Genomic DNA, 24,264 nt, shown 5'->3' with positions numbered 1-24,264 from the left:
GATCTGTTGCACAATATGTCCGAGAATGGCTAGAGGAAAATAAAAAACAATACAATTAAAAATTACCTATCCTGACATCATATGCCAGCAGTGGGGAGGCGTGACATTTCAAATAGGGGAAGCTCCAAGTTATACGATATATGATATATATTTCATGTCATTGATTACATCTATGTAAAGTGGACCTCACAATTTTACTTCAGGTTATACATATGTTTCACTGTAAAAATTATTAAGAGAGCGTAGTGCATGGGGTGTCGGGTGTCCTTGAGCTCGGAAACAAGTAAATAATTAGATCTAAATTTGTGCACATAAATAATGCATAAAATATGTACCTAATTAAAAATACATTAAACATTATTGTATCTTATTAATTCAATTCTCCTGTTTTTTCTGGCAAAGATGTCAATCACATCATCGTAGAAGGATGGTCTCTGGCATAATGTAGCAAGCAAGGACTTTTCGATGCTCAAAAGAGCTAGTGAAGATAGTCTCTCCTGACATTGAGTGTTCCGAAGATAGGATTTAATCTTCTTCATTGATGAGAGTGACCTCTCCGCAGATGAACTAGATGCGGGGATGGTGATTATTAACAACTCAAGTTTGTGTAGTTCTGGAAAAACTGATACTAATCCTTCTTCTGTCAAGTACTGATGAAATTTCACAACAGTGTCCTTATGCATTTCATTACCTTTGTATAATACACTCAGTTTACCTCTCAAACTTGAAAAATCAAAGAATTTGCCATAGTTCTGCTTTAAGCTCAAAAAGCCCTCTTCTGGAAATTGTTTTCAAAACTCTTTAAAGTATCTTGAATCTAAAATACTGAGGAATTTGAGTTTACTCAAGTCAGCAAATCGATAGTCAATGTTTGTTTTCATTACGTCAATAACTTCCAAAAATATTCTTTTATAGGACGTAGATCTGCTTTCTCCTGAAATAGCATCAATTCTTAGTCTTTTACTAGGAGTAGGCTTATCACTGTTCGTATGAGATTTTATCCCAAATAGATTCAAAATCTTCTCTGAGTTTTGTAAGATGACTAGAAAATTTATCAACTTGTTTACTGCAGAACTCGATATCAAAAGTCTTTTTCTGGAGAATTTGAAACAATTTGTCAGCCTGAGGAAATATGGAATAGAATATGTTAAGGAAAAAATTGAAATCAGTCATGTACTGTTGAAAGAAAACCTCGAGTACTACAGACTGTTTCTGGATCTCAACTATCTGAATTTTCAACAGTTGAAGTTGGCAATTCTTCTATTTGCTGTTTGTGTTCGTACACAATTTGTAATAGCCTGTTACTATAAGTCCATAATGTAGGAAATCTTTTCTTTATCTCATTGTCAGTGCTGCCATTTGCTTTGTTGATTTAGAAAAGAAAATTCCAAAACCAGAGAGAGTGACAAAGAATATTTTACACTGCGTAATAAAACTAACTGCTTGTGACAAAACTAAATTCAGTCTGTGTGCTGGCATTTTTCTCTTACCCTCCTCTGAAGACCACTGTGTTCGCCTGACATTACTGCCGCCCCGTCATATGTGTGTGACACCAATTTTGTTTCACAGTTAAATTCATGTAAGACCTTAAATACGTGATGTGCTAAAGAATTTGCTGTTCTGTCATCACTGACGTCTCTGAAATACAAAAATCTCTCCTCTATATTTCCAGCTTTTGTCACATACTGCAGTATAACAGATAATTGTGATTTTGTTACATAATCTGTCGCTTCGTCCATAATAATGCCAACAAAAGTAGTGTTAGAAATTTCCTTCTTGATTTCTTCAGTCATTAGCTGCGAAACAGAGAAGATAATGTCATTCTGTATATCACTGGACAACCCCGAAAAACCCATCGAATTTGACAAATGATGAGATAACTCTACATCAAAATCTCCAAATTCCTTCAACAGTTCAACATAATTCCCTCTGTTCAAAGAACCTTCGGACTCTCGTGGCCTCGAAATGCAAGCTCTTGCTTTCCCGAAAAACATACTACCTTTATCATCTGAGAAAGTATTCTTCTGTTTCTTCTTATGTCCTCATTATGTTTCTCTATCCAAAGCCGGAATTGTTCACTTAAACACGATTTGATCCTTCTTTTACTAAACTGTGTAAATTGTTTTAGAAACATTGTGATTTTGTGTGACTTGATGTCTTTTCTGAGATTTATGAAAGTTATTTAAGTCATCAAAGCCATTGTGACTCCAAGCACTTTTCTCTTGCGAAAATAATAAGCATGGCCAGTAGAACAATTTTCGCAATCTATGACATTCACATAACCACGGAACTGTATCATTTCATTAAAATGACGCATAAACGCTTTAACAACTTTACTCTGTGTACCGAGGTCATTATTAAGAAGTTTTTTTGGTTTGTCACTTTTAATTATACTTAGTTTTTCCTCGTAAGGTACTCTTTCTATCACACAGTCACACGTAGGCCCTTTTTCCACTGCAATGTTGCCTACGCTGCTGCCAGCAGCCATGCTGTCCAAAGGGTCCAAAATTTCACGGAGCTGGCACTCGCCCCATCAACTTGCAACCTAAGGTGGAGTTAATGTGTATTTTGCACACTTTTACCAATCATTAACAACTTAATGAGAAAACCTTATTTTTATCCACTAAACTCTAATGTACACATAATACGAGAATCACTACAAATAAAAACATACATACAGTTCTTTTTAATAATGTCACATAATATAAAAACAATAAAATATTCTTTGCCACCACAAATATTTCAGCGGACCGATTTCTGGAGTCGCTTCCCATTACCAACAACTCCCGATTTTTTCCAAGCAGCTACGATTGTGTCGAGTCCAGCTTATCACGACATGCTCAGTTTTCAATGCGCACTTGTCACTTGTTCCTGTGCTGCCGTCTGCTGCCTAACATGAGGCTGTGATCTTCAACACGGCGAATGTTATTTAAAGATATAAAATAAATATTATTTCTCCTAAAATTTAAGGGGAAGCGGTGCTTCCAGAACTTCTAAGGACGCTTTGCCACTGTATGCCAGGTCTTACCTCTCCAGCTCTTGGCCTGCAGAGACTAAAACTATTACTATTTGGTCCATTTAAAAAAATGTTTGCCAACCCCTGGTGTAGGCTATTACAAAAGATTGTCTTCAGAAAAGGAACAGATTATCCAGGAGGAACTAGTCACTAATCGACGCATGTATGAAGGACCATACCTACCGTTGGTCAACGGGTTATTCAACCTAGCCTGGAAGACTGAAATATTAGATCCACGACCATATCCTCCAATTGCCACTCTGAGGACACTTAATAATGCCACAGTAGACCAGCATTGTATGTTTTCAGTATATTATTTTCTCTATACTGGATGTAATAATTATACCACTGTGACTGTCCTAGAGCCTTGTTTGTAAAAACAGAGTGGACCACTATTAGGAGAGGTTATATACACATCACTATCCTTTGCACCCCATACTATTAATGTTAATGTAAAATTTTACTAAATATAAGTAGTTAAAACTTCACTTACTCACACAAATTAAGAAAGGGGATGCTGAAACTGTCTGCCTTATTATTCCAAACATTTTCTTTTTTACCTGTTTACCAAGTGAAGTGACTCGTCACTTGCCATAGTTCCCATTGAAAATATATCTTCGAACAATATAAAATTCATCCATAGAATAGTCAGTTGTACATGTGCTATTACAGGATTCTTTGGTAAAATACAGTTGACTGTTCACTGAACGAACTTCGTATTGTATTCGAGAGTAGAATTATCAGTATGATTCCCCGACCTAACTCTTGTGACTTCTGTCTTTTGGAAACTCTAAAATATAAAGTATACAAAAGTATTCTACATATTCTGGAAGAAGTGAAAAATATTTTCAGAAAAAATATTGCCACCATTTCTCAGTGGGATCTGCAGCAAGTGATGCTCCACTTGTTAAACATGTGCAACAGATATTTTGAACAAGAAGACAGATAGTTTCAGCATTTCATTCTTAATTTTGGTGAGTAAATAATGTCCTAACTGTTTATATTTAGTAATGTTTTACATTAATAATTTGTGGGAGTCAAACTACTGGTACTGTGCAGCATATCATCTGTGTAACTGGAGTCAAAACGTAGCTTGACAAAGAGTTGGGTTGCTGCATTCTGGTTTCTCTACATTCTGTTCACTTAGTATGTTCACAAAATGAACTTAAAATGGTATGAAATGAAGGGAAATGTAAGATGAAATGGAAAGTGTTGGTAAATTTGGCTTTTAGATTGATATGAATGGAGAACCAGGATAAAAGTCTCATTCTTCGATCTTATTAGTCACAAGTATCAATTCAGTCATATATGAGTTACGTCATATTTTACTTTCAGCTCCAAACCATGTCTAAAATAAGAAAGGAGACTAAACTTCAGAAATATGTGGTGAACATCTTCCGAGTACTAAGCCTTGTTATGATTCCAATTGCAGCTTCTGTTCCTTCAGTAAGTACATATTTCTGAAAAATATGTGTGAAGTTACATTAATAATAAAATGAATGAAGTTAATTTTTCACATTTTTAATTCAGTAATAGTTGTATTGTTTCATTATCTTCCTTTCCAGTCTAATGCCCTATTACGTTCTCCCGCCATCTTTCTGATGGCTTACAAGTAATCATTTTCATCTGGGATATAACAAAAAACATTTTTAGGTATCCTAGTTCTGTCTATTCTGTTAACGCCATAGCCGTTTCATCCTGTACTGATTAATGTAATCTGTTATTGGTGTAATTTTGAGTTTTTTTACAATGGCTAAATTTCTGTTCCATTCTAACAATGTATAGCCTATGGTTTTCCTTGGAAATTTCCTTTCTATAGATGGAATTGTCTTACATGTCATAAATATGCATTGTGACTCTTTCCACTGACTTTACATCCTTTCTGAAAGAATCAGTCAATCAATCTTCTTAATGTATCCAGCTGTTTGCTGACAATGTAAAGTCCACTGTAGTCCACTGTAGCCTGAAAGAAGCCATACCAAGCATTTTTTCGTACTTAAATCTCCATCACTCCAGACCAGGTTTGAACCCACATGATAACCACTTGATTGAGGATAAAATGGAGTATTTTTCATGTAGATAACAACAGTTATTTTATTTCAGAATGCATTATAAATTATAAGTGTGAATTATGAATATGTTTAAAACGAAATAGTGTAATTTTAATAAAATTTGTATAGGGTGTCACAGAATATCAACTCGTTTTTTTTTTCCTTCAGAGGAGGGCCCTTTGGACAAGCACCACAGTCTTTAGAATAATTGTGCAACCTCCTTATAATTTTGGGATGATTTTTTAAGTCTTTAGGATCGCTTTTTTTCAAGCATGTGATCCACTGCTTGGTGCCATCGTACAATTCAGCCACAGAATCCAAGTCTTACAGGAGTCTTCTCAGATCAATGATATCTGTTCGCAATTCACGTGCTTGAATCTGCTGCATCCTTAACCAGAGGGAAACCCTGCTGTTGATTCTGCGATCCACCAAGGTAGCATCTATCTGAGACTCCCCCATTAAACCGCACTCTGCTTATTGAAGACCTTGGTGCTTCTCTGAGGTATGTGCAGCTTCTGCAGATAGATGCCATCTGTAGGCGGATACCAGAACCACATCCACCACGTCCTCTTGGTCAACCTGTAACTATTAACAGACGATGAAATGTTGCCAATGAAAACGAATTGAGTCCGAAGTCAAATGCCGAAAGTTACCCAGCAATTCTGCTTCAAGTGGTTGAGGGAAAATCTCGGAAAAAACCCCAACAGGTACTTGTCCCAACTGGGATTTGAACCTAGGCTTGCTCGTTTCACAGTCAGGCAAGCTGACTGTTACTCCACAGCGGTGCACATATCAACTCCTAGGATTTGTAGAGGGAACAGAGTAAAGTAAAATAATCATTATTGCAGGTCATGGAGGCTCTACGTCTAGCTGGAGATTAAGGCTCCCACCTTTTCAAACACTCAGTATTACTCAGTATTAGTAACAGCAGAGAAGAAGGAACAGAGTAGTTGCAGATTTGTTAAGGAACCCATATCAGGAGATGTGTTGTTTCTGTGCTGCAGACTGAAAAGATTTCATCCCATGTCATCCACGAGTTCATCAGATTATTATCAGTGGTTTTTGTTTTTGTTATTTAATTTTGACGTCATAGCAAATAGGGACCACTGACTTTGTTGCAAACATTGTAGCTGCGAAGTAATATCTGATGTTCTCAAAAATGCCAGGCATGTGTTGTATTTTTTCTGCCACTCTCAGAATTCTTACCACCATATCTTCCTCCAATTTGATAAGATTGTCATAAACAAGATTCATGTGTTCTCACAGAACCATTCTTTTTCAGTCTGCAACGTGGGAACAGCACGTCTCTGGACATGGGTTCCTAACCAGAACTACTGTATATGTTATTCTAGAAGTTCATAATTTTAGATATTCAGTTACATCTTGTGTTCTTCATTTCTGTTAAGAAAGTTGTGATTAAAAGTTCGTTCTCTCTTTTCCAGTGTCTGAATTTGTATTGGGTAACATCTAGTACTTATGGACTAATGCAGAACTTAGTTCTGCTTTCTCCACGTGTTAAGAAGCTGAGTCACATACCAGAGACACCTAGTCAACTGGAAAACCCATACCAACATATCGCATCTGTGATTAGAGAGCGAGCAGCTCGAATTCCATTTTGGAGGAAGACTGATACTAAAAATTAATAGAAGGTATGAAACTCGATTATTAAAATTTTTTACAGGTGAAGAATAATATTTTTACTTTTAAAGACAAATGATATACAAAATGAATGGAGAAAACATAACTGTTTTTAATTTTATTAGGAACTTTGCAACAGAAGTTTCAACAGCTACTGTGAAGATTGCCTGAAGTGTTTGCTGCATGAATGAGTAATCTTGAAAAACTTACATAGAAACGAGTTCATGGTAGGTATTTTGTCCTTTTACATTTTAAATGATTGAACATATTGGATTTTTTAATTTTAAGAGTAACTTAATTTTGTTTGTTCTCATTGCTTGAAAATATATTTATAAAGGAAAGAAAGTATTTTTTTATGTATTAAAGTAATTTTGGAGAGTAGTTTTTTTTTAATTAATAAGCTAAATAAACTGTTATTCTTCCCATTTAATGGAAACTCGAATATTCAGTTGTATAATTAATATACGAAATCGTTTTGTTGGTAACCTTTAAAATAATGCTACTGTAAAACTTCAAAGTTGTTGAGAATATGAGATATATAACACTTGAAAAAATGTGCACATAAGTCATACAGAAACTGTATTTTGGTCCATTGGTATAATTAAGTATGTATTTGCCTTTTCATTACCAGTCTCTCAGCTTTGTAGATTATCACTTTTAATTCGTGCACTTCGTACATATACATCAATGAGTTTGTGCCATAATGAAAAAAGTTTGACCACAATCTCGTACTGGTTTTTTTTTTAAATGGTAGTTTTTTAGTTATAAATAAAACTCGCTACTGGTATACAAATTAGACATTTATCTTTTGTGTTTGCACTGTGTAATTATTATTATTATTATTATTATTATTATTACTATTAATTTTTCTCATTTTATATTTTATACGGTAATTTTGTGTGTGTTTTATTTATTTTATTTTCTCATTCTATAAAGTATAAAGACAAAATATTGTGTTGCTATAAAAACAGGTTTCGAGATTTTCATTGAAACACATTTCTTCAGCATATCTGAAACCGAAAAAGGTAGTTTTTAGCATGATTTTTTTCCATTCGTCTGTGTACAGATTTTGATCACATTCAATATCTGTGATAAAACATTCCAGGATGATGTGTATGAAATATAGCAATTTATACTAAGAATTAATAGGTCTTAGAAACGCAGAAAATCGTGGTTAACTCAAAATTGACTCTGTTTTTGTCTCTTTATTTTATTCTATTATTATTATTATTATTTATTTATTTATTTGTTTTTTGGGAGGTAAGATACAAGAGGCACAAGAAATGATATGGACTGTGTGCTGCAGGTTTTCAGATGTTCTTAGTTCATAACAGTTTGAGTGTTAGTGCAGGATGGTGAAGTCAGAATTCGTATTTTGTAGTGGTGGCTCGCCAAACAACCATGGTCTGTAAGCAATCTAAAAGCTGCTACTGCTGTTTTTCTTGGTCCTTGAGGAACTACATCTGAGTTGGAGAGAAGGATGTTCCATTTCTTGTCTGCAGCATCTTTTTGAAATTTTTGCGAGTATTATTGTGAGAGTTTTGTTTTCATTATCCGTTTTATTGATGAAAATGGAAAATTGACTTTTTTTGTTTGTAATATTGCTGTTCCTTTCCTTGAAAGCATGTAGGCCAGTTCATTCCCTGCAATTCCACAATGTGCTGGAATCCATTGAAAGTATATTGTTTTGTGAAGTTGAGCTATCATCTTATATGCTTCCTTCATTTGTGATGATTTCTTCGAGTTACTTGAACATATTGCTTGCTACACAATGCAGAACGGCACGCATTGTATTCTTCACCTGACATAATTAGGAACATTAAATCTAGACATTTGAAATGGCAGGAGATATAGCACGTATGGGCAAATCCAGAAATGCACATAGAGTGTTAGTCGAGAGGCCAGAGGGAAAAAGATCTTTGGGGAGAGCGAGACTTAGATGTTGTTGTTGTTTTCTAATGCCAGGCATTTGACAATAAAGTCATTTGACCTCTTGCACTCCAAATTTTTCAAACATATTGTCATGGTCAGCCACTGAAGCACAAATTTTGAGGTGTTCCGAATCCATTTCTTGATTTGAGTTGCACAATGGGCAGTTAGGGGACTGATATATTCCAATCCTATGCAAGTGCTTGGCCAAACAGTCATGGCCTGTTGCCAATCTAAATGCAGCTACAGATGATTTGCGTGGTAAATTGGGAATTAACTGTGGATTATGATGCATAGAGTTCCATTTTTACCTTTGAGATTGTGTTATGAAATTTTGTTTGTTGAAGTCTATGGGTTGATAATATTAAAATGGATTTGAGGCAGGTAGGATATGATGGTAGAGACTGGATTAATCTTGCTCAGGATAGGGACCAACGGCGGGCTTATGTGAGGGTGGCAATGAACCTCCGGGTTCTCTGAAAGCCATAAGTGAGTAGGTACTAGTAATAAACTATTAATTTAATAAAATAATCATATTTTTAAAAACATTTTTTTCTGTGAAAATCGCAAAATATGTATAATTGTAACGATATCCTCTAAATATTGTGCAATTGTGAAAAAATCACATAAAATGTAAAAACATGCACTATTAAAAAAATTACATTTTATGACTGGGGAAACATTGTTTAATGTACATATTACAATATGCATATTTTTTTAATATAATAGAAAAAAGTTATTACATAACTATTCTAGCCCTAGTTATGATATGCAGAATGTTAACTAACATCTGGGAAGCCTTTGGAAAATGGATAGAGAATCTAAAAACAAACAAAAATGTTCGTCTAAATATATAGTCAATTAAGCTTTGTTTTTTAATTACAGGAACTTTTTATTTCATGTGGTTTAGTTCTTACATCAGTGGCTTATGTTTATTAAATCATCTACTCATTACAATACATTACACGACCTACTCCTTCTCCTGACCTCAATCCATTGGTTTTTTACTTATGAGAACATTTAAAAGCAATTGTGCATTCATAACCTATTGAGGACATTGAATTTCTTCCTGTGTTGAGTTGAGATGTCAGCAGGTACAACAGACATCACGATGCGGCAATTAGAAGCCTGTATTAGAGTTTATGGCGGCACTATCTGCACGGACTTTGTAGACAAAGATGTAAAAAATAAAATTCTAACAAGCAAACATGTATGAACTGAAAAGTGCCTGTAATTAAAAAAACAAAGCGAAAAATATATATATACACATGAACTTCTTTGTTTGCTTTTAGGTCCTCTATCCATTCCCCAAAAGTTTCTCACATATTAGTTAACACCTGTATATAACATACACACATCCATGAAGAAGGGCCAGTAAGTTAATCTCCCATGAATTTTTCTCCGTTCCATTACTCTTTCATTGTATGATGACGCAGAATATCTGCATGGAAATATCATATGTACTTCGGTACATTAAAATAATATATATGATATGCGTAAATCACTTCGTGATTTAAGACGGCGCTTATTCCGTCGGATCCCGGCCAACTAGTCACTCATAATGAGTGCACCTCAGCACATGTGTGGACTTCGGTCCTACGTTCATAGACATCTATGACGTAGTGCAGAGGGCGGCCACTAGAGGGAACCCAAGAGTTGGAGCTTAATCTGAGACGATTCTATCCAGCGCCGGGGTTGTATCCGGTGTGGCTTAGTGGATAAAGCATCAGCACGTAGAGCTGAAAACCCGGGTTCAAATCCCGGCGCCGGAGAGAATTTTTCTCCGTTCCATTACTCTTTCATCCCATGGTATCATTGTTTAACAAGTCTGTATTTGTAAGAATCTCGAAATAAGTATCGTCATTTCCCATAACTATGGACCTGAAACACAATTATGGTACTTCATAATATAGTACCTCGTTTATCTATATTTTTGCTGTACTGTAGTTTGCAGTCAAGTCATTGCAGCTATCTGCAAACAGTCTACGTAACTTCTACAATGTTCTTTGAATAGTATCATGGACCATAGTTGTGTTCCAGGACCATAGTTATGAGAAATGATGGTATGTTAATTATGGTCTAACATGTGTTATAAAATTCTAGGTACCACAGCACACTTGGAGGAACTGCTGTCAGCTGCTTTTGGTTATGGAAGGAAAGGTCATGAAGAGAGAAATACGCATCTGAGTGTTTAAGGCAATTAGAATTTTATGCAATGTCTCACAACTTCAAAAGTAGATAATTTTTATTTGAAAAAATATTGAGAAATGCAAAGAAATAAAAGTTGCTGGAAGTCATATGTTTAACTAGCTCTTCTAGGGGATGTTCTTTAAGATTTTTCGACTGTATTTTCAGCTTCATGTGAGACCAGGCGAATTCTATTGGATTCAGGACACAATAATATGGTGGGAATCTTAGGACTATGTGTCTATAATGAGTTGCCATTTCATCAGTGACATGCATCTTAATTCGCTCTGCTGGTGGTAACTGCTGTTCAGTCTGCAAAAGTTGTGGTATTATTGGGACAGGATTGGGAATGAGAATGTTGTGATCGGTCATGTACTGAAGGATTTCAGGCTTTCTACAAGAGAAATTAGGTCGCAGATTAAGAATTCGGCTGTGTTAAGGTGCGTTGTTACATATTATTACAAAGGGCTTCTGTAGTATTTTCAGTAATTTTCGAACCACTCTCCGAAAAGTAAAGAGTTCATTGTGCCAAGATAGTCTGCAGTTGCATCTGCCATTTTCTTGTGAATAACAAATAGAGTACCATCGATGAAACCAAAATGCCCCCCACAGTGCACAACAACAATCTAATCTAGAATTTCTCAGGTCACCAAGACGAAATTCTTACTTACTTATAAATGGCTTTTAAGGAACCCGAAGGTTCATTGCCGCCCTCACATGAGCCCGCCATCTATAATGGTATAATAGGCAAGGGCGTTATTGACTATCAGAGTTGAAATTTTTACACGGTTGAGATTTTTTTTTTAACGCTTATGCCACATTTACAATCTGTCTACAATAGACAATAAGTAAATATTATAAAAGAATATGACATGAGTGGAGATGTTATCCCATGACAACACTCCAAAAGAAATATAACAATGTTTCAAATAGCTGTAGTAAAAATGAATGGAAGGTCAAGAGCATTGGTCTTTCTAAGTCTTCTTATTGTTTGACTATTATCCAACAAATTTAATGCATAATAATAGGGATGTTGATTTAATCAGTGCAGGTATTTTTTACTGAACTTTAGAGATTTCTTCTTTCACAGTTGAAATGTTTAGGTCACGATCAATGACATCATTACGGACATACCATGGTGCAGTGACAATGGAACATAAAGTTTTGGACTGATACCTCTGCAGTATTTCAATGTTTGAGTTGCTAGCGGTTCCCCATAGTTGAATGCCATATTTCCAGATTGGTTTTAGTATGACTTTATAAACAAGAAGTTTATTTTCTAATGACAGTTTTGATTTAGGTCCCAATAACCAATAGATTTTTGATGTTTTAAAATTTAATTCTTTACGTTTGTTTCAATATGTTTACGCCATGTTAATCGGCGATATAAATGCATACCTGAATATTTAACATCGTCTGCTTGGGGAAGTTCTTTGTTGTAAAGTGTTACAGGAGGACAGTTTTCAATTCTGGTTCCGAAAGTAAAGTTGAAAAATGGTTGGTAAATTTACCTGGAGTCCTCTCAATTATGAACAGGATTCTTTTAAATATTGTTAAATTCGTTGTTCATAACTAGATTTGAACCTGCAAACCACTGATGTAACGAAAAAAGTGGTAACCATTCATTCGACCACTAAGAATTACTGTTGAAAATTTTTTCACAATCATGTGTTATAGAAAACTGTTGATTTTCAGCAACTTCTTTATGTTATTCTGTGTTTGAACAAAGACAAATTTTATTTGTAGACCCAAACATTGGAGCCAATTATCTCTTATGTCACAGTTATTAATCCAACAAATATGGAGTTAGTCTTAAAACTTAGCAGTAAATGTGCTGAGAAGTTAGTTGGTGTGTAATTGAGAAAGATTTTGCAGGTAAGAGATAGGTAAAGTTTGAGTATGGTGATTGGATTGGATAATAGTTGAGGAAGTAATAACTAACCAGTTTTCTTTACTGATTTATTTAGCAATATTAGAATTAGTTTTTTTTTTTTTTTTTCGTAGATATTGTCTGTTCTTAGTTTGTACAAGTACACATTACACTGTACCATTGTACTTTATTCATTGTTATCCATATCTTTATGTACAAAATTATCTTAATTAAATATGGCATTACTCTTTGCTGATACTGACTAATATTTTATTCATTGTTATTTCTGAATATTTTATTCATTGTTATTTCTATCCTTCATCCAGGGTGAGATTTATATATGTGGGGGGCCTCAGGCCCAGGGCAGCATGCATGTGAGGAAACTCCAGAAACCCATATAAGGCCCGTTACACACTTGAAGAGATCTCGCTAGTGAGAAATGTGTTGCGAGAAAATTCAAAGATTGTTAACATGGATTCAAATGGACATTCACACACTGGAAGATATTCTTGTTCGAGGTGAAAACCTCGAGCGAGTTTCTCGCTGAAATCGGTAGCTCAGCGAATTTTCTTGACATATTTATCAAAGATGTTTGACATTTATACTCTTTATGACGATTTAATGTAGAAGAAGATGAAGAAGTAATATTACAGGTGGCAATGGATGGTATTGTTTTTATTGACAATGAGGAAAGATGGCTGATAATTGCAGTCAGAAACTTATCGAACTTGTACGATGTCACGCATAGGCCTATTTATATGATACACAGGATGAAAACTATAAAAACACGAAACTTAAAGAAGAAATCTAGAGACAAATATCAGATAGTATTAATTATAACATTTTAAATAATTTATCTACGTATATGTCTTAATAGTTTACATAATTTAATCAGAACATAGCAAAGAATCCTCCATCATATCATGAATGACAAAAAACTGAGATCTATTCAACCTGAAATATCGCCTAAACGTATCATCATCCGAATCGAAATCAGTGACCGAAACTCGCCCTTATCTTCGTGAGATACAATGTGATTTCTAGATATTTCTGACTTTAATTTTAGGCCTACTTTTTCTTTTCATTAACAAAATATGTTCATAAACTCCATTTCCTCATCATCTGAAGATTCAGATTCAACATAGTAGTGTTCATACATAATTTGTAAAGTACGACAATGTACTTACAGGTTATATATTTAAATACGACAATATACGTAAATACATAACTTGTAATATTTCCCCCAATGAGTGATTACTATAATCAGAAAAATATTCTTTGCGTGAAGGCAGTGCATAGATGATAATAGTGAAGTGTGATCTATGATAGCGAGAATTCGCTAAGTGTGTGGAGGAAGGCTCTTCGCCTCTTTCTTGCAACACATTTCTTGCTAGTGAAATCTCTTCAACTGTGTAACGGGCCTAAATTACGTCACATAGGGTTACCAACTCTTGTGGTTGGAAATTCAAGACACATTAAAAAATAAAAAACATATAAAGTTATAATTAATTTCAATGTACGAGGCGCATCCAGAAAGTAAGTTTCCCGAGTTTTTCCCCTTGAAAGTAAACGTAATTAGCCGTGTCAATTGCGCATGCGTAACAGATCTATGACGTATCAATCATTTGCCAGCGGGACAGGTCCCGCCTGGTGCCAGTAGTGTGGCAGCAGTGGTCCAAAATGGAAGCTCTTATTCCTTCTCCCGCCGCCTGCGAGGTTTGGTCGGTGATAAAGTTCTTTAATGCACAAAGCATTGCGCCAATTGAAATTCATCGGCAGCTCTGTCAGGTCTATGGGCCAAACATCATGAGTAAGCAGATGGTGCGTCGCTGGTGTAGGCAGTTTTCCGAAGGTCGTCAAAGTGTCCATGATGAAGAGCGCAGTGGGCGACCGTCCCTCATCAATGATGATCGTGTTGAGCTGGTGCGGCAGTGCAGCATGGAGAACCATTGCTTCACGATTACGGAGCTGAGCAGCCATTTTCCGCAGATATCGCGATCCTTGTTGCATGAGATTGTCACTAAGCACCTACTGTTCAAAAAAGTGTGAGCCAGGTGGGTGCCGAAAAATCTGACACCCGAACACAAAATGCAACGTTTAGGAGCAGCACTGACATTTCTGCAACGATATCACGATGACGGCGACGAGTTCCTCGACAGGATCGTCACGGGCGATGAGACTTGGATTTCGCACTTCAGCCCAGAAACCAAGCAGCAGTCAATGCATTGGCGGTATAGTGGATCTCCGGTCAGGACGAAATTCAAACAGACGCTGTCGGTACGGAAAGTGATGTGCATGGTGTTCTGGGACAGGAAGGGCATTCTGCTCATTGACTTCCTTCCAAGAGGTGAAACAGTGAACGCTGACCGTTACTGTGAAACACTGCGAAAATTGCGACGTGCCATTCAAAACAAGAGGCGTGGAATGCTTACTGCAGGTGTTGTGCTCCTCCATGACAATGCTCGTCCACATACGGCTCGGCGCACAGCAGCTGTTTTGACGGAATTTGGCTGGGAGTTGTTTGATCATCCACCCTACAGTCCTGATCTTGCTCCCAGCGATTTTCACGTTTTCTTGCACCTCAAGAAATTCCCGTCCTCCGGTGAGCGTTTTGGCAATGATGAAGAGCTGAAGACGTCTGTCACACACTGGTTCCATTCACAGGCGGCAGAGTTCTACGACAGAGGGATACAAAAGTTGATCCCACGATACGACAAGTGTCTCAATTCTGATGGTGGATATGTTGTAAAATAGCTGAAACATTGCTGTACGTGTTGCCAATGTTTTCCTGAAAGTGTGTGTTCTTTTTTTTTTAAAATAGGGAAACTTACTTTCTGGATGCGCCTCGTAAATACACTTGTATTTTGGCGTTCAATTAATCAATTAGAATTGCCTTCGTATTATTATTTGGTTGTAGCAGTGTAGCCCTATATTAAAGAACATGCCATAAATCTGTACACATTGAAAAGCAAAGGGGTTGATAAGTATACATGTCTCTACATTCACTACATTAATATTGTTTGAAAAAATACTTCTTGCTTCCTTTGTTTTTGTTTTCTAGTTCTTTGTTGAAATATAATCAAAAAATTCTCTACATGACATATTGAAGTTCGTCTGTACTAAGACTTCTGATTTTACAAGTTTTGGCCTCATCCAGTTCCTCTCGTCAGTTCAGAGATTATTCATTTTTGAAAAAAAACTCACTCCACATGAGCACTGCTAATTGGAAGAGCATGTATGTGTTCAGCAATTTTCTTTAAGTTTGGTACACTACGTATCTTCAAAACAGTGTCGCAGCTTTCTTGAGGAGTTGATATATCCCTCAGTATCGGCATCATCTCTTTCAATAGGTAGTACTCTTGGTACAATGCGTCACCATTTTTAAAGTCCAGTTTTATATTAACATGCAATATAATGACAATTTCAGTAAGGACATTGAATGTGAAAGTATCATTAAGGCTTAGAAAAGTGATTTTCTTAAGAAGAATAGTAATCAAACCATTTTTGCAAATAGTCATTGGCCATCTGATACATATTCAGTGCTTCCTTCTTAAAGAGATACATATCAAAATCACTCAAGTCATTCAAATGCTGATCTACTATAAAGCCATGTCACCAATGAGCACCACAAACTCGCTTCACTTCTGTGTTCTTTCCAAAGACCTTATAATACTTACAAACTCTTTGCTTCTATTCATCAAAAAGTATATCGTATAATTATAAAATATCTTTGGCAGTCATTGCAAACCACGTCGGATCTCTAATAATGAAATATCAATACGAAATTTCAGAATATTATATTGCAATGAACAAAATTCCGGACATTAAGTGTCCTGAAAACAATTAAATTTTTTCCGCCATAGAGGACTGATTTCCTGACAATCCGGAAAAATTCTGGACGGTTGACAACCCTAACATCACAGTGTAACTGAGGAAATGTAAAAATTAAGAAACTGTTTGATTCTACACAAAAACAATGTGATACTAACAAAGAAAAAGGAAGTATGCTGTATAGAGACAAAATATAATAATGTTAATTATGTAGGAACTTTCCGTGCTTTCTTTGCAGCAAACTTGTCAATAATGTCTTTAAAGTCCATATAATGAAGAGTATCATTTCCATGCTGAATAAGGAAAATTATGTTAGATGAGCTTGGTTCATGGTTACACATAGCGTATTTTTATATTAACTTCATTTTTTAAAATTACCTTTTCCCTTCTATCATTGACACCCTAAGTACTAAATACAATCTAAAAAGTATTTCAACATTAGGAAATGTTGCTCTAAAATTGTGTTCAATGGGGATTTCATAGGAGAACAATTCCTATGAAAGACGGTCTGTATTAGGTCAGCTTATAAGTTTTACTCTAATGTGATGGTAACAGAATTCCGATTATCATTCTTGAAGAAGCAAGGACTAATGATTTCAAAGGATGCTATTACACACCATGCAGTGACTATGCAACTGTTCCTGGTGCATTTTATTATGGTGATTGTTGCTCAGATCCGAAAGTTTTGTTTATTAGCATATCGAGACAGAAGTGTACTTCTTCGCTCATTACCATATTGTGAATAACGTCTTTATTAACGTTTATGTGATCCAAGAGCTGGCATCAAAAAGTCATATGATTGATTTGATCAGCTTACTACTTGAATTTGTATGAAATGCATGTGTAGATTTTTATCAAGAGTACTTTGGGAGTCCACCACTGTGGAGTAACATTTAGCACGTCTGACCATGAAACTGGTGGGGCAGAGTTCAAATCCCGGTTGGAAAAAGTTACATGTTGAGATTTTTGTCCGGGGTTTTCCCTCAACCCATTAAGAGTAAATGCTGGGTAACTTTCAGCACTGGACCTTGACATCTTGCTAGCATTATCACCTTCATCTCACTCAGATGCTAAATAATCATAGCAGTTGATAAAGCAAAAAAAAAAAAAAGTACTTAGTGCACTGGTGTTCAACAAGTCGAGTGAAATTGCATGGTGACAGACAAAATGCTTAGGGCTATGCAGCAAAGCAGCACTTGCAGAATTAATGTCTTCAGGTTTATGTACACTTCTTTGTTTACCAGAAAGCTTTTTCAACTCAAACCAATTGCTTCAAAATTCTGCATCCAATTTTAAATAGCATGGAGTGATGGTTCCTCATCATTGATGAGCTGTTCTGTTCATAACATAACATAGCTGTTATGTAGCCACAAAACTATCCATATTTTTATAAAATGTGTTAATATCGGATGCACGTTGTTTTCCTGTCCAACTTTCCATCAGAACTAAATGTTATGGAATGAAGGTTCTATTTTTATTGGTAACAGTTGAAATAGCCAAATGTGATGGGAAAAAATGATATTTATAATCACCTGTTTTATTCGCTCACCTTATTTATGATTCATGAAATCTAGTAATTATTTATTGTCGATTATTATGAAACACAAATGACGAAATATATTTTGAAAATAACTAAAAAATGTCGACGTCTATGACTTCTTAACAGAAACATAATGCCTCCTTTTAATCCTTGTAACCATTACCAGCTATGGAAAATATATATATATATATATATATATATATATATATATATATATATATATGGGTATAGTATTTTTAATCATATTTCTATCACTGTTAGTTCAGAATATAGAAAGATGTGAAATCTAACACTTTCACCCAGTCTTTGTTTACATATTTGAAGTTTATTCTGTATAAATGTCCATTCTTTCCAAATTAAGCATTTCGAGGAACATTTAAACACAAGTAAATGCATCGTAGAACATTTAACATATTTGACTAGCGCATAATATAAACAATGAAAACTGTGATACCATAAGTTTCCTTCCTAATAGCTTCTAATATGTAGAGTACAGAAGTTATTGAACGTAGCCCTCTTCGTCTTAAACATTTGTGTAGAACAATGTTTCTCAAAGTGTGCTCTGCAGAACTCTAGGCGAGATGTGATCAAGGACTCCACGAACTACTCTAGGGAATAATGGAGAAATAAAGCAAGAAATCCAATTTAATAACTCGAAAAAATGTGGTAGGCCTATAATGTACGCTCTAAGCTAGTGCAGAAGATTACTGCGCCATCCCTTGAGGTAATGAAAAATCAAGTAAAAGTATATGATGCTAGTGCTTCAATTAATGTTTCACGGATGACGTCTGTTGAAGATTTGTCAAATTTAGCCATTTTGTGACCAAGTGTTCCTATATTTTCCTTGAAATTATTCAAACCTGCTTTACAGGGAGCTACTACCTGAAAGCCAGATTTGTATAATACATTCGTTACTGGAGGTACGTTAACAGAAAGCCACAATTTAAAGTCACACAGTATTTTTGTGCAGTCACAGTTGAGTTCTGGCGTCTTGTCAGCTCATGTGAGTTGTGTGGATATAAAAGGAAAAATTGTGACGGTGTCGTGTATAGTTCCTGGGGTAGCTCAGTCGGTAGAGCGTTTGCGCACTAAGCGAAGGGTCCTGGGATCGATACCCGGCCCCGGAACAATTTTTCCTTGAAATTATTCAAACCTGCTTTACAGGGAGCTACTACCTGAAAGCCAGATTTGTACAAGTTTTCCTATTTTTTTTACATTTATTCTGCTGCAAGTATCTTGATAACACAGGAGTTTAACTAGTTTCTGTATTAGGTTAGCTACTAAATTTGCAGTAGGCTTACATGATTTACTATTGCCTACATAATATTTTCCAATTGTAACCCAGATATTTATTTGAGGATCACATTGGCAACACTGGTCGTTTTTTAGAGTAGGTCACTTTAAAACTTCCAGTGTAGTCTTCAAAAAACATAACAAAAAGTACCGGTAGATCTGTGTTCATGAAGTACAGTAGAATCTCTCTATCTGACACCAAAGGGACCAGGCTAGTTCTGGATACGAGATTTTGCCGGATAATTGAATAAATACTGGTATATGCAGAAAAAGAGATCGTATTTCATGGTGCCAAATGTTGAAACTGCAGCCATGTGAAACTTATTTCTCTATCACTTGCTCACAATTGAATAAACATTAAAACTGTGGATTTTCCTTATTAAAACACATCATACAACACAAATAATACTCTAATTTTATGTTCGAATATTCACTGATAATTGAAGTTGGTGCAAACTTCCTAATGTGGCAACACTGATGGCCCGAACATAATTAAATAAACATAAAAGCTGTGTGGATTTTCTTTATTAAAACACATCACACAACACACATAATACACTAATTTTAGGTTCGAATATTTACTGAAAACGAAAGTTCATGCAAACTTCCTAATACGGCAACACTGACGACCCGTAAATAATAAAACAAACCTAAAATCTGTGTGTGTTTTCTTTAATAAAACTCATCACACAACACAAATAATACATTAATTTTAGGTTCGAATAAGTATTCAGTGAAAATGAAAGTTCATGCGAACTTCCTAATGTGGCAAAACTGACTGTCCAGACTGTGGCAATGTGACAGATTTAAACTTTCTTTTTTTTGGCTCAGCCAAAAGTGCCGTTGTTTTGGTATTGCTGGTTATTTGGGAGCCGGTTATGAGGGATTTTACTGTACATGTTTATACGCATAGAGATGGATCAATGTCTGAGATTTGGGACGCTGAAGAAGAATTCCAAATCTCGTCTTCTCCTTGTGCAAAATCCGACATGCAGGCTGGAAGTGAAAAAAAAATAAAGAATTTTTCTTTAATTGAAAACCATTCCATACAAGTCAATGCGAGTAAAGAAGGGGAATTTGCATCATCTCGAAATCAACCTCGTAATAACAGGGGAGCGCAAGTATGATGAAAGTTATTTCTTTCTTGGATTCTGTAACACATGTAACAATTTGCCGCAAGGTGTTATATGTAGGAAAGTGTTACCAAACAGTTCCATGTTCCCTGCTAAATTACATTGTAATTTTTAATCCTACCATTCAGACCAACAAAATAAGCCAATTGAATATTTCAGACAGAAGCACGATGATTTGTTAACAACCCAAGAATTTATGTTTCAAAGTATTACACATTGAAAATGAAAAGGCAATGGAAGCATCTTAATTGATCAGTTACAGAATTGCATAGGCAGTAGAGGCACACACTATTGCAGAGCAACTCCTCAAACCCTGTGCTATGGACATGGTTAAGTGCATACTAAAAGATAAAGCAAGCATTTATTGCTATAGCTGCAGTACTACTTTTACATAATATATCTCGCCAAATAAAAGACTTAGCAGAGAATGTGGAAACTGAACTCATCTCGTGGCAGAAGTGCTCTGAATTTGCTTTACAAATGCATGAGTCCACAAATGTAGAAAGAATTGCAGTATTGCTTGCCTTTGTTAGATATTAGCACCAACTCTGTATTGCAGAAGACCTCCTTCAGTGCGAATCACTGAAAAGTAATGCAACCACAGAGGAGATATTGAATATTTTGAATAAAATTTTGTCATAAAATGACATACCGTCATTTCCCATAACTATGGTCCATGATACAACTATTCAAAGAACATTGTAGAAGTAACATAGACCGTAGCTGCAGTGACAACTCCAAACTACAGTTCAGCAAAAATTTAGATAAACGAGGTACTACGTTATGGAGTACAAAATTTGAATGGACCATAGTTGTGTTCCAGACCATAGTTATGGGAAATGACACTACTGTGAGACAAATGCATAGCTGTCAGCACAGATGGGACGAGGCAGAGCCTTCTTCGGTTACAAGCCGGAGCATGAGTAGGTTTGGCAATGCTGAGTGGAGGCAGGAGATTCTCAAGTGATATTGATGTAATTGTGCTTGCTCATTGCTTTCGTTGTATGGAATGCGTATGTTTTCAATATTACTTCATGCACAAAGTAAGATCAAGATTCAGAGTAGTGATGTAAATTATTACGGATTCGAAAATAGTGTTTTATTGCAATCAATTAGCTATAAGCTTACTTCAGAATTCGGCGTAAATAGGCTACTTACATACAAAGACTGCCATTTAAAATAATTATTCATCATCATCATCATCATCATCATCATCCTTCACGAATTAGGCCTCTGTAGACCTGTTTCGGCCCCATCTAGCAGTCTTCTTAACCCTTCGTTGCTCGCGTTAAATTTCGTAACGCCAGTACTCACCTGGATTACAATGGTAATCCATATTTGTTTTTGTTTACAGACAAGGTTTAAACATTGCAATTAGATTTAAATGTTAAGAAATATATTGTTTTCAGTTATTACAGTAATGAGAATGGATATGTTACGCATAACGGAACGTATTAAATATAAATATTAATAATGAAATATATTATAGTACACAAATTGCATTCAAGTGACATGTTTGCATAATATTTCCATGCTGGACGTGTGTCTGAGTCATAATTTATTGTTGCACGATAGTTATGAGTTCACTATCATCATAATTATGTAGGATATCTAGCAATGTTGCTCACTCGATGTTTGAAGGTCACCTGAACTCTTGATGTAATCTCTCCCACAGGAAACGCAAGTTCACTACTGCTGACCTTTCTTACGTCATATTTGATAACTAAATACCTCACTCAGGGGTGTACAATGAAAAAATTCAGGGATGTAACAATCATTCTCATTTCACTTGTAATATTTTACAGAAGTTTTTGTGTGTTGTAAGAAGGATATTGATGCACTTTCATTTTTATGTTTGCTGTTCACACTTTACACACGTGAGTCTAATCTACATCTGATTCAATTATCTGAGTAGACCTATGCATTTCTTCTACACAGTTCAAACAAATTACATCTGAATGAGTAGGAAAAATTCTCTTCAAGCACTGGAAACAAGATTGTCTTGTGCTCTTGTTTCTTGTTCTACCACACATGTAGCACCTACCAATACCTTCTGGCCGTGTTCCTTCTTCTTGACCTGTTTGTGGAATACCTAAAAGTTGCTCTCCTCTTCTCTTTATTTCTCTTGAAATTGTCTGTTGGGTGATACGCTCGAAAATTAGTGGCTTCATTAGGTCCAGAGCAAGCGTTTTTATGAAGTTTTTCCGTAGATTTTTTGTTTGTTTGCAGAATAAACAACAAGAGCATTGACACCTGCTATGGTTAGTAAGTCAAAGAAAATAGTCAGAGGCCAGCGGCGTGAATTTCTGCTTACATCATAGGCTGAGCATAACTGGTCCAGGACATCCACACCACATTTATTTCTATTATAGAATGATATTGTTTCAGGTTTCTGGCTTCCTCCCGTTTCCTCATCCATTGCCTTATCATAATGCATGGTTGATAATGCTAACACTGTTTTGTTTTTATTTGGTACATACGAATTAATTGTGCAGTTTTCATTGAATCCAAACAATGTACTGCTAACTTGCCTGTCTTGACTAGTTGAAAAAATGGGGAGGGATTTCTCTTTTTTTTCCAAGGTTGCTACAAGTGTAAGTTTATCATTTTCTAGAAGATCTAAACACAGAGGTATGCTCGTGAACCAGTTATCGGTGGTCACATTTCTTTTTGTTCCTTTGATGGAATGAACCAGCCTCACCACTGCATGTGCACTGTTACTTTGGTGAAAAGGACAATCTGATTGAATACCAGCATAAATTTCCAAGTTATGAGTGTAATGTGTTTTCACATCCACCATAGCAAAAATTTTGATCCCATATTTTGCTGTTTAGTAGGTATATACACTTTCATGGGACATCGTCCTCTCAATGCAACCAACTGCTCGTCTATAGTTACATATTCGCTTGGAATGTAGCACCTTTGTGAATTCTGAACAAATAACTCGAACATTTCACGTACAGCAGGCAGTTTATCAATTTCTTTCCTTTCCTGCCTGTTATGAATGTTATCAAAGCCTAGACATCGTAACAAAAATTGGAATCTATTGTAGGTCATAGTCAGGTAAATTGACTCTATACCTGTGCCATTTTTATCCCACAGTTCTCTTACGTTCAGTCTTCCCGATTTCAAAGCGCCAGCAAGATACAAAATACCCAAGAGTGCTCGAATTTCAACGTCATTTGTCAATTTGCAATCTCTGTCACGTCCGTAATTACGCTTCACTTTTCCAATATAAACATTAGTACACCTTAGTATTGGCGGCTGGGTAAGTTGGTAGAGCAGCTGGCTACGGACTGGAAGGTCCGGGGTTCGATCCCAGGTGGTGATAGGATTTTTTCTCGTTGCCAAACTTTCAGAACAGCCCCGAGGTTCACTCAGCCTCCTATAAAATTGAGTACCGGGTCTTTCCCGGGGGTAAAAGGCGGTCAGAGCGTGGTGCCGACCACACCACCTCATTCTAGTGCCAAGGTCATGGAAAGCATGGGGCTCTACCTCCATGCCCCCCAAGTGCCTTCATGGCATGTTACGGGGATACCTTTACCTTACCTTTTACACCTTACTATTACATTGATTATTGTCTTATCAATAAAGCAGTCAAAACACTCTGTGTGTGTCCGCGCATTTTTTGCAGCTCTTTTAGGGCACGGTAAATGAATCACTATATTTTGTGCTCTTCTTCTCCCTCGTTGAGCTACTGGTTCTTTCTGCCAAATTGTCGTGTTGTCTCTCCCCTTATAGCAGTTTCCATCATTTATATACATTAGTCTTTCATC

At 35.9% G+C, this 24,264-nt stretch overlaps 1 protein-coding gene across 2 annotated transcripts in view; it reads left to right on the top strand.

Annotated features, from left to right (window-relative positions):
* LOC138698213 (cytochrome c oxidase assembly protein COX18, mitochondrial) overlaps positions 1–12,074 on the top strand; it is a 39,131-nt gene extending 27,057 nt beyond the window's left edge. The window contains exons 5-8 of one of the 2 annotated variants that reach the window (XM_069824002.1): positions 4,352–4,462; positions 6,510–6,716; positions 6,831–6,932; positions 10,738–12,074. In XM_069824002.1, coding sequence (XP_069680103.1) covers positions 4,352–4,462; positions 6,510–6,710 — 312 coding nt within the window. In that variant the 3' untranslated portion in view covers positions 6,711–6,716; positions 6,831–6,932; positions 10,738–12,074. The remainder of the gene's footprint in view (positions 1–4,351; positions 4,463–6,509; positions 6,717–6,830; positions 6,933–10,737) is intronic. The other variant, XM_069824003.1, reaches the window with a different exon arrangement.
* The last annotated feature ends 12,190 nt before the right edge of the window (positions 12,075–24,264 follow it).

Source organism: Periplaneta americana, chromosome 4 (assembly GCF_040183065.1).
Source record: "Periplaneta americana isolate PAMFEO1 chromosome 4, P.americana_PAMFEO1_priV1, whole genome shotgun sequence".
NCBI classification, from domain to species: Eukaryota; Metazoa; Arthropoda; class Insecta; order Blattodea; family Blattidae; genus Periplaneta; species Periplaneta americana.
This window is presented reverse-complemented; position numbering and strand designations above follow the sequence as displayed.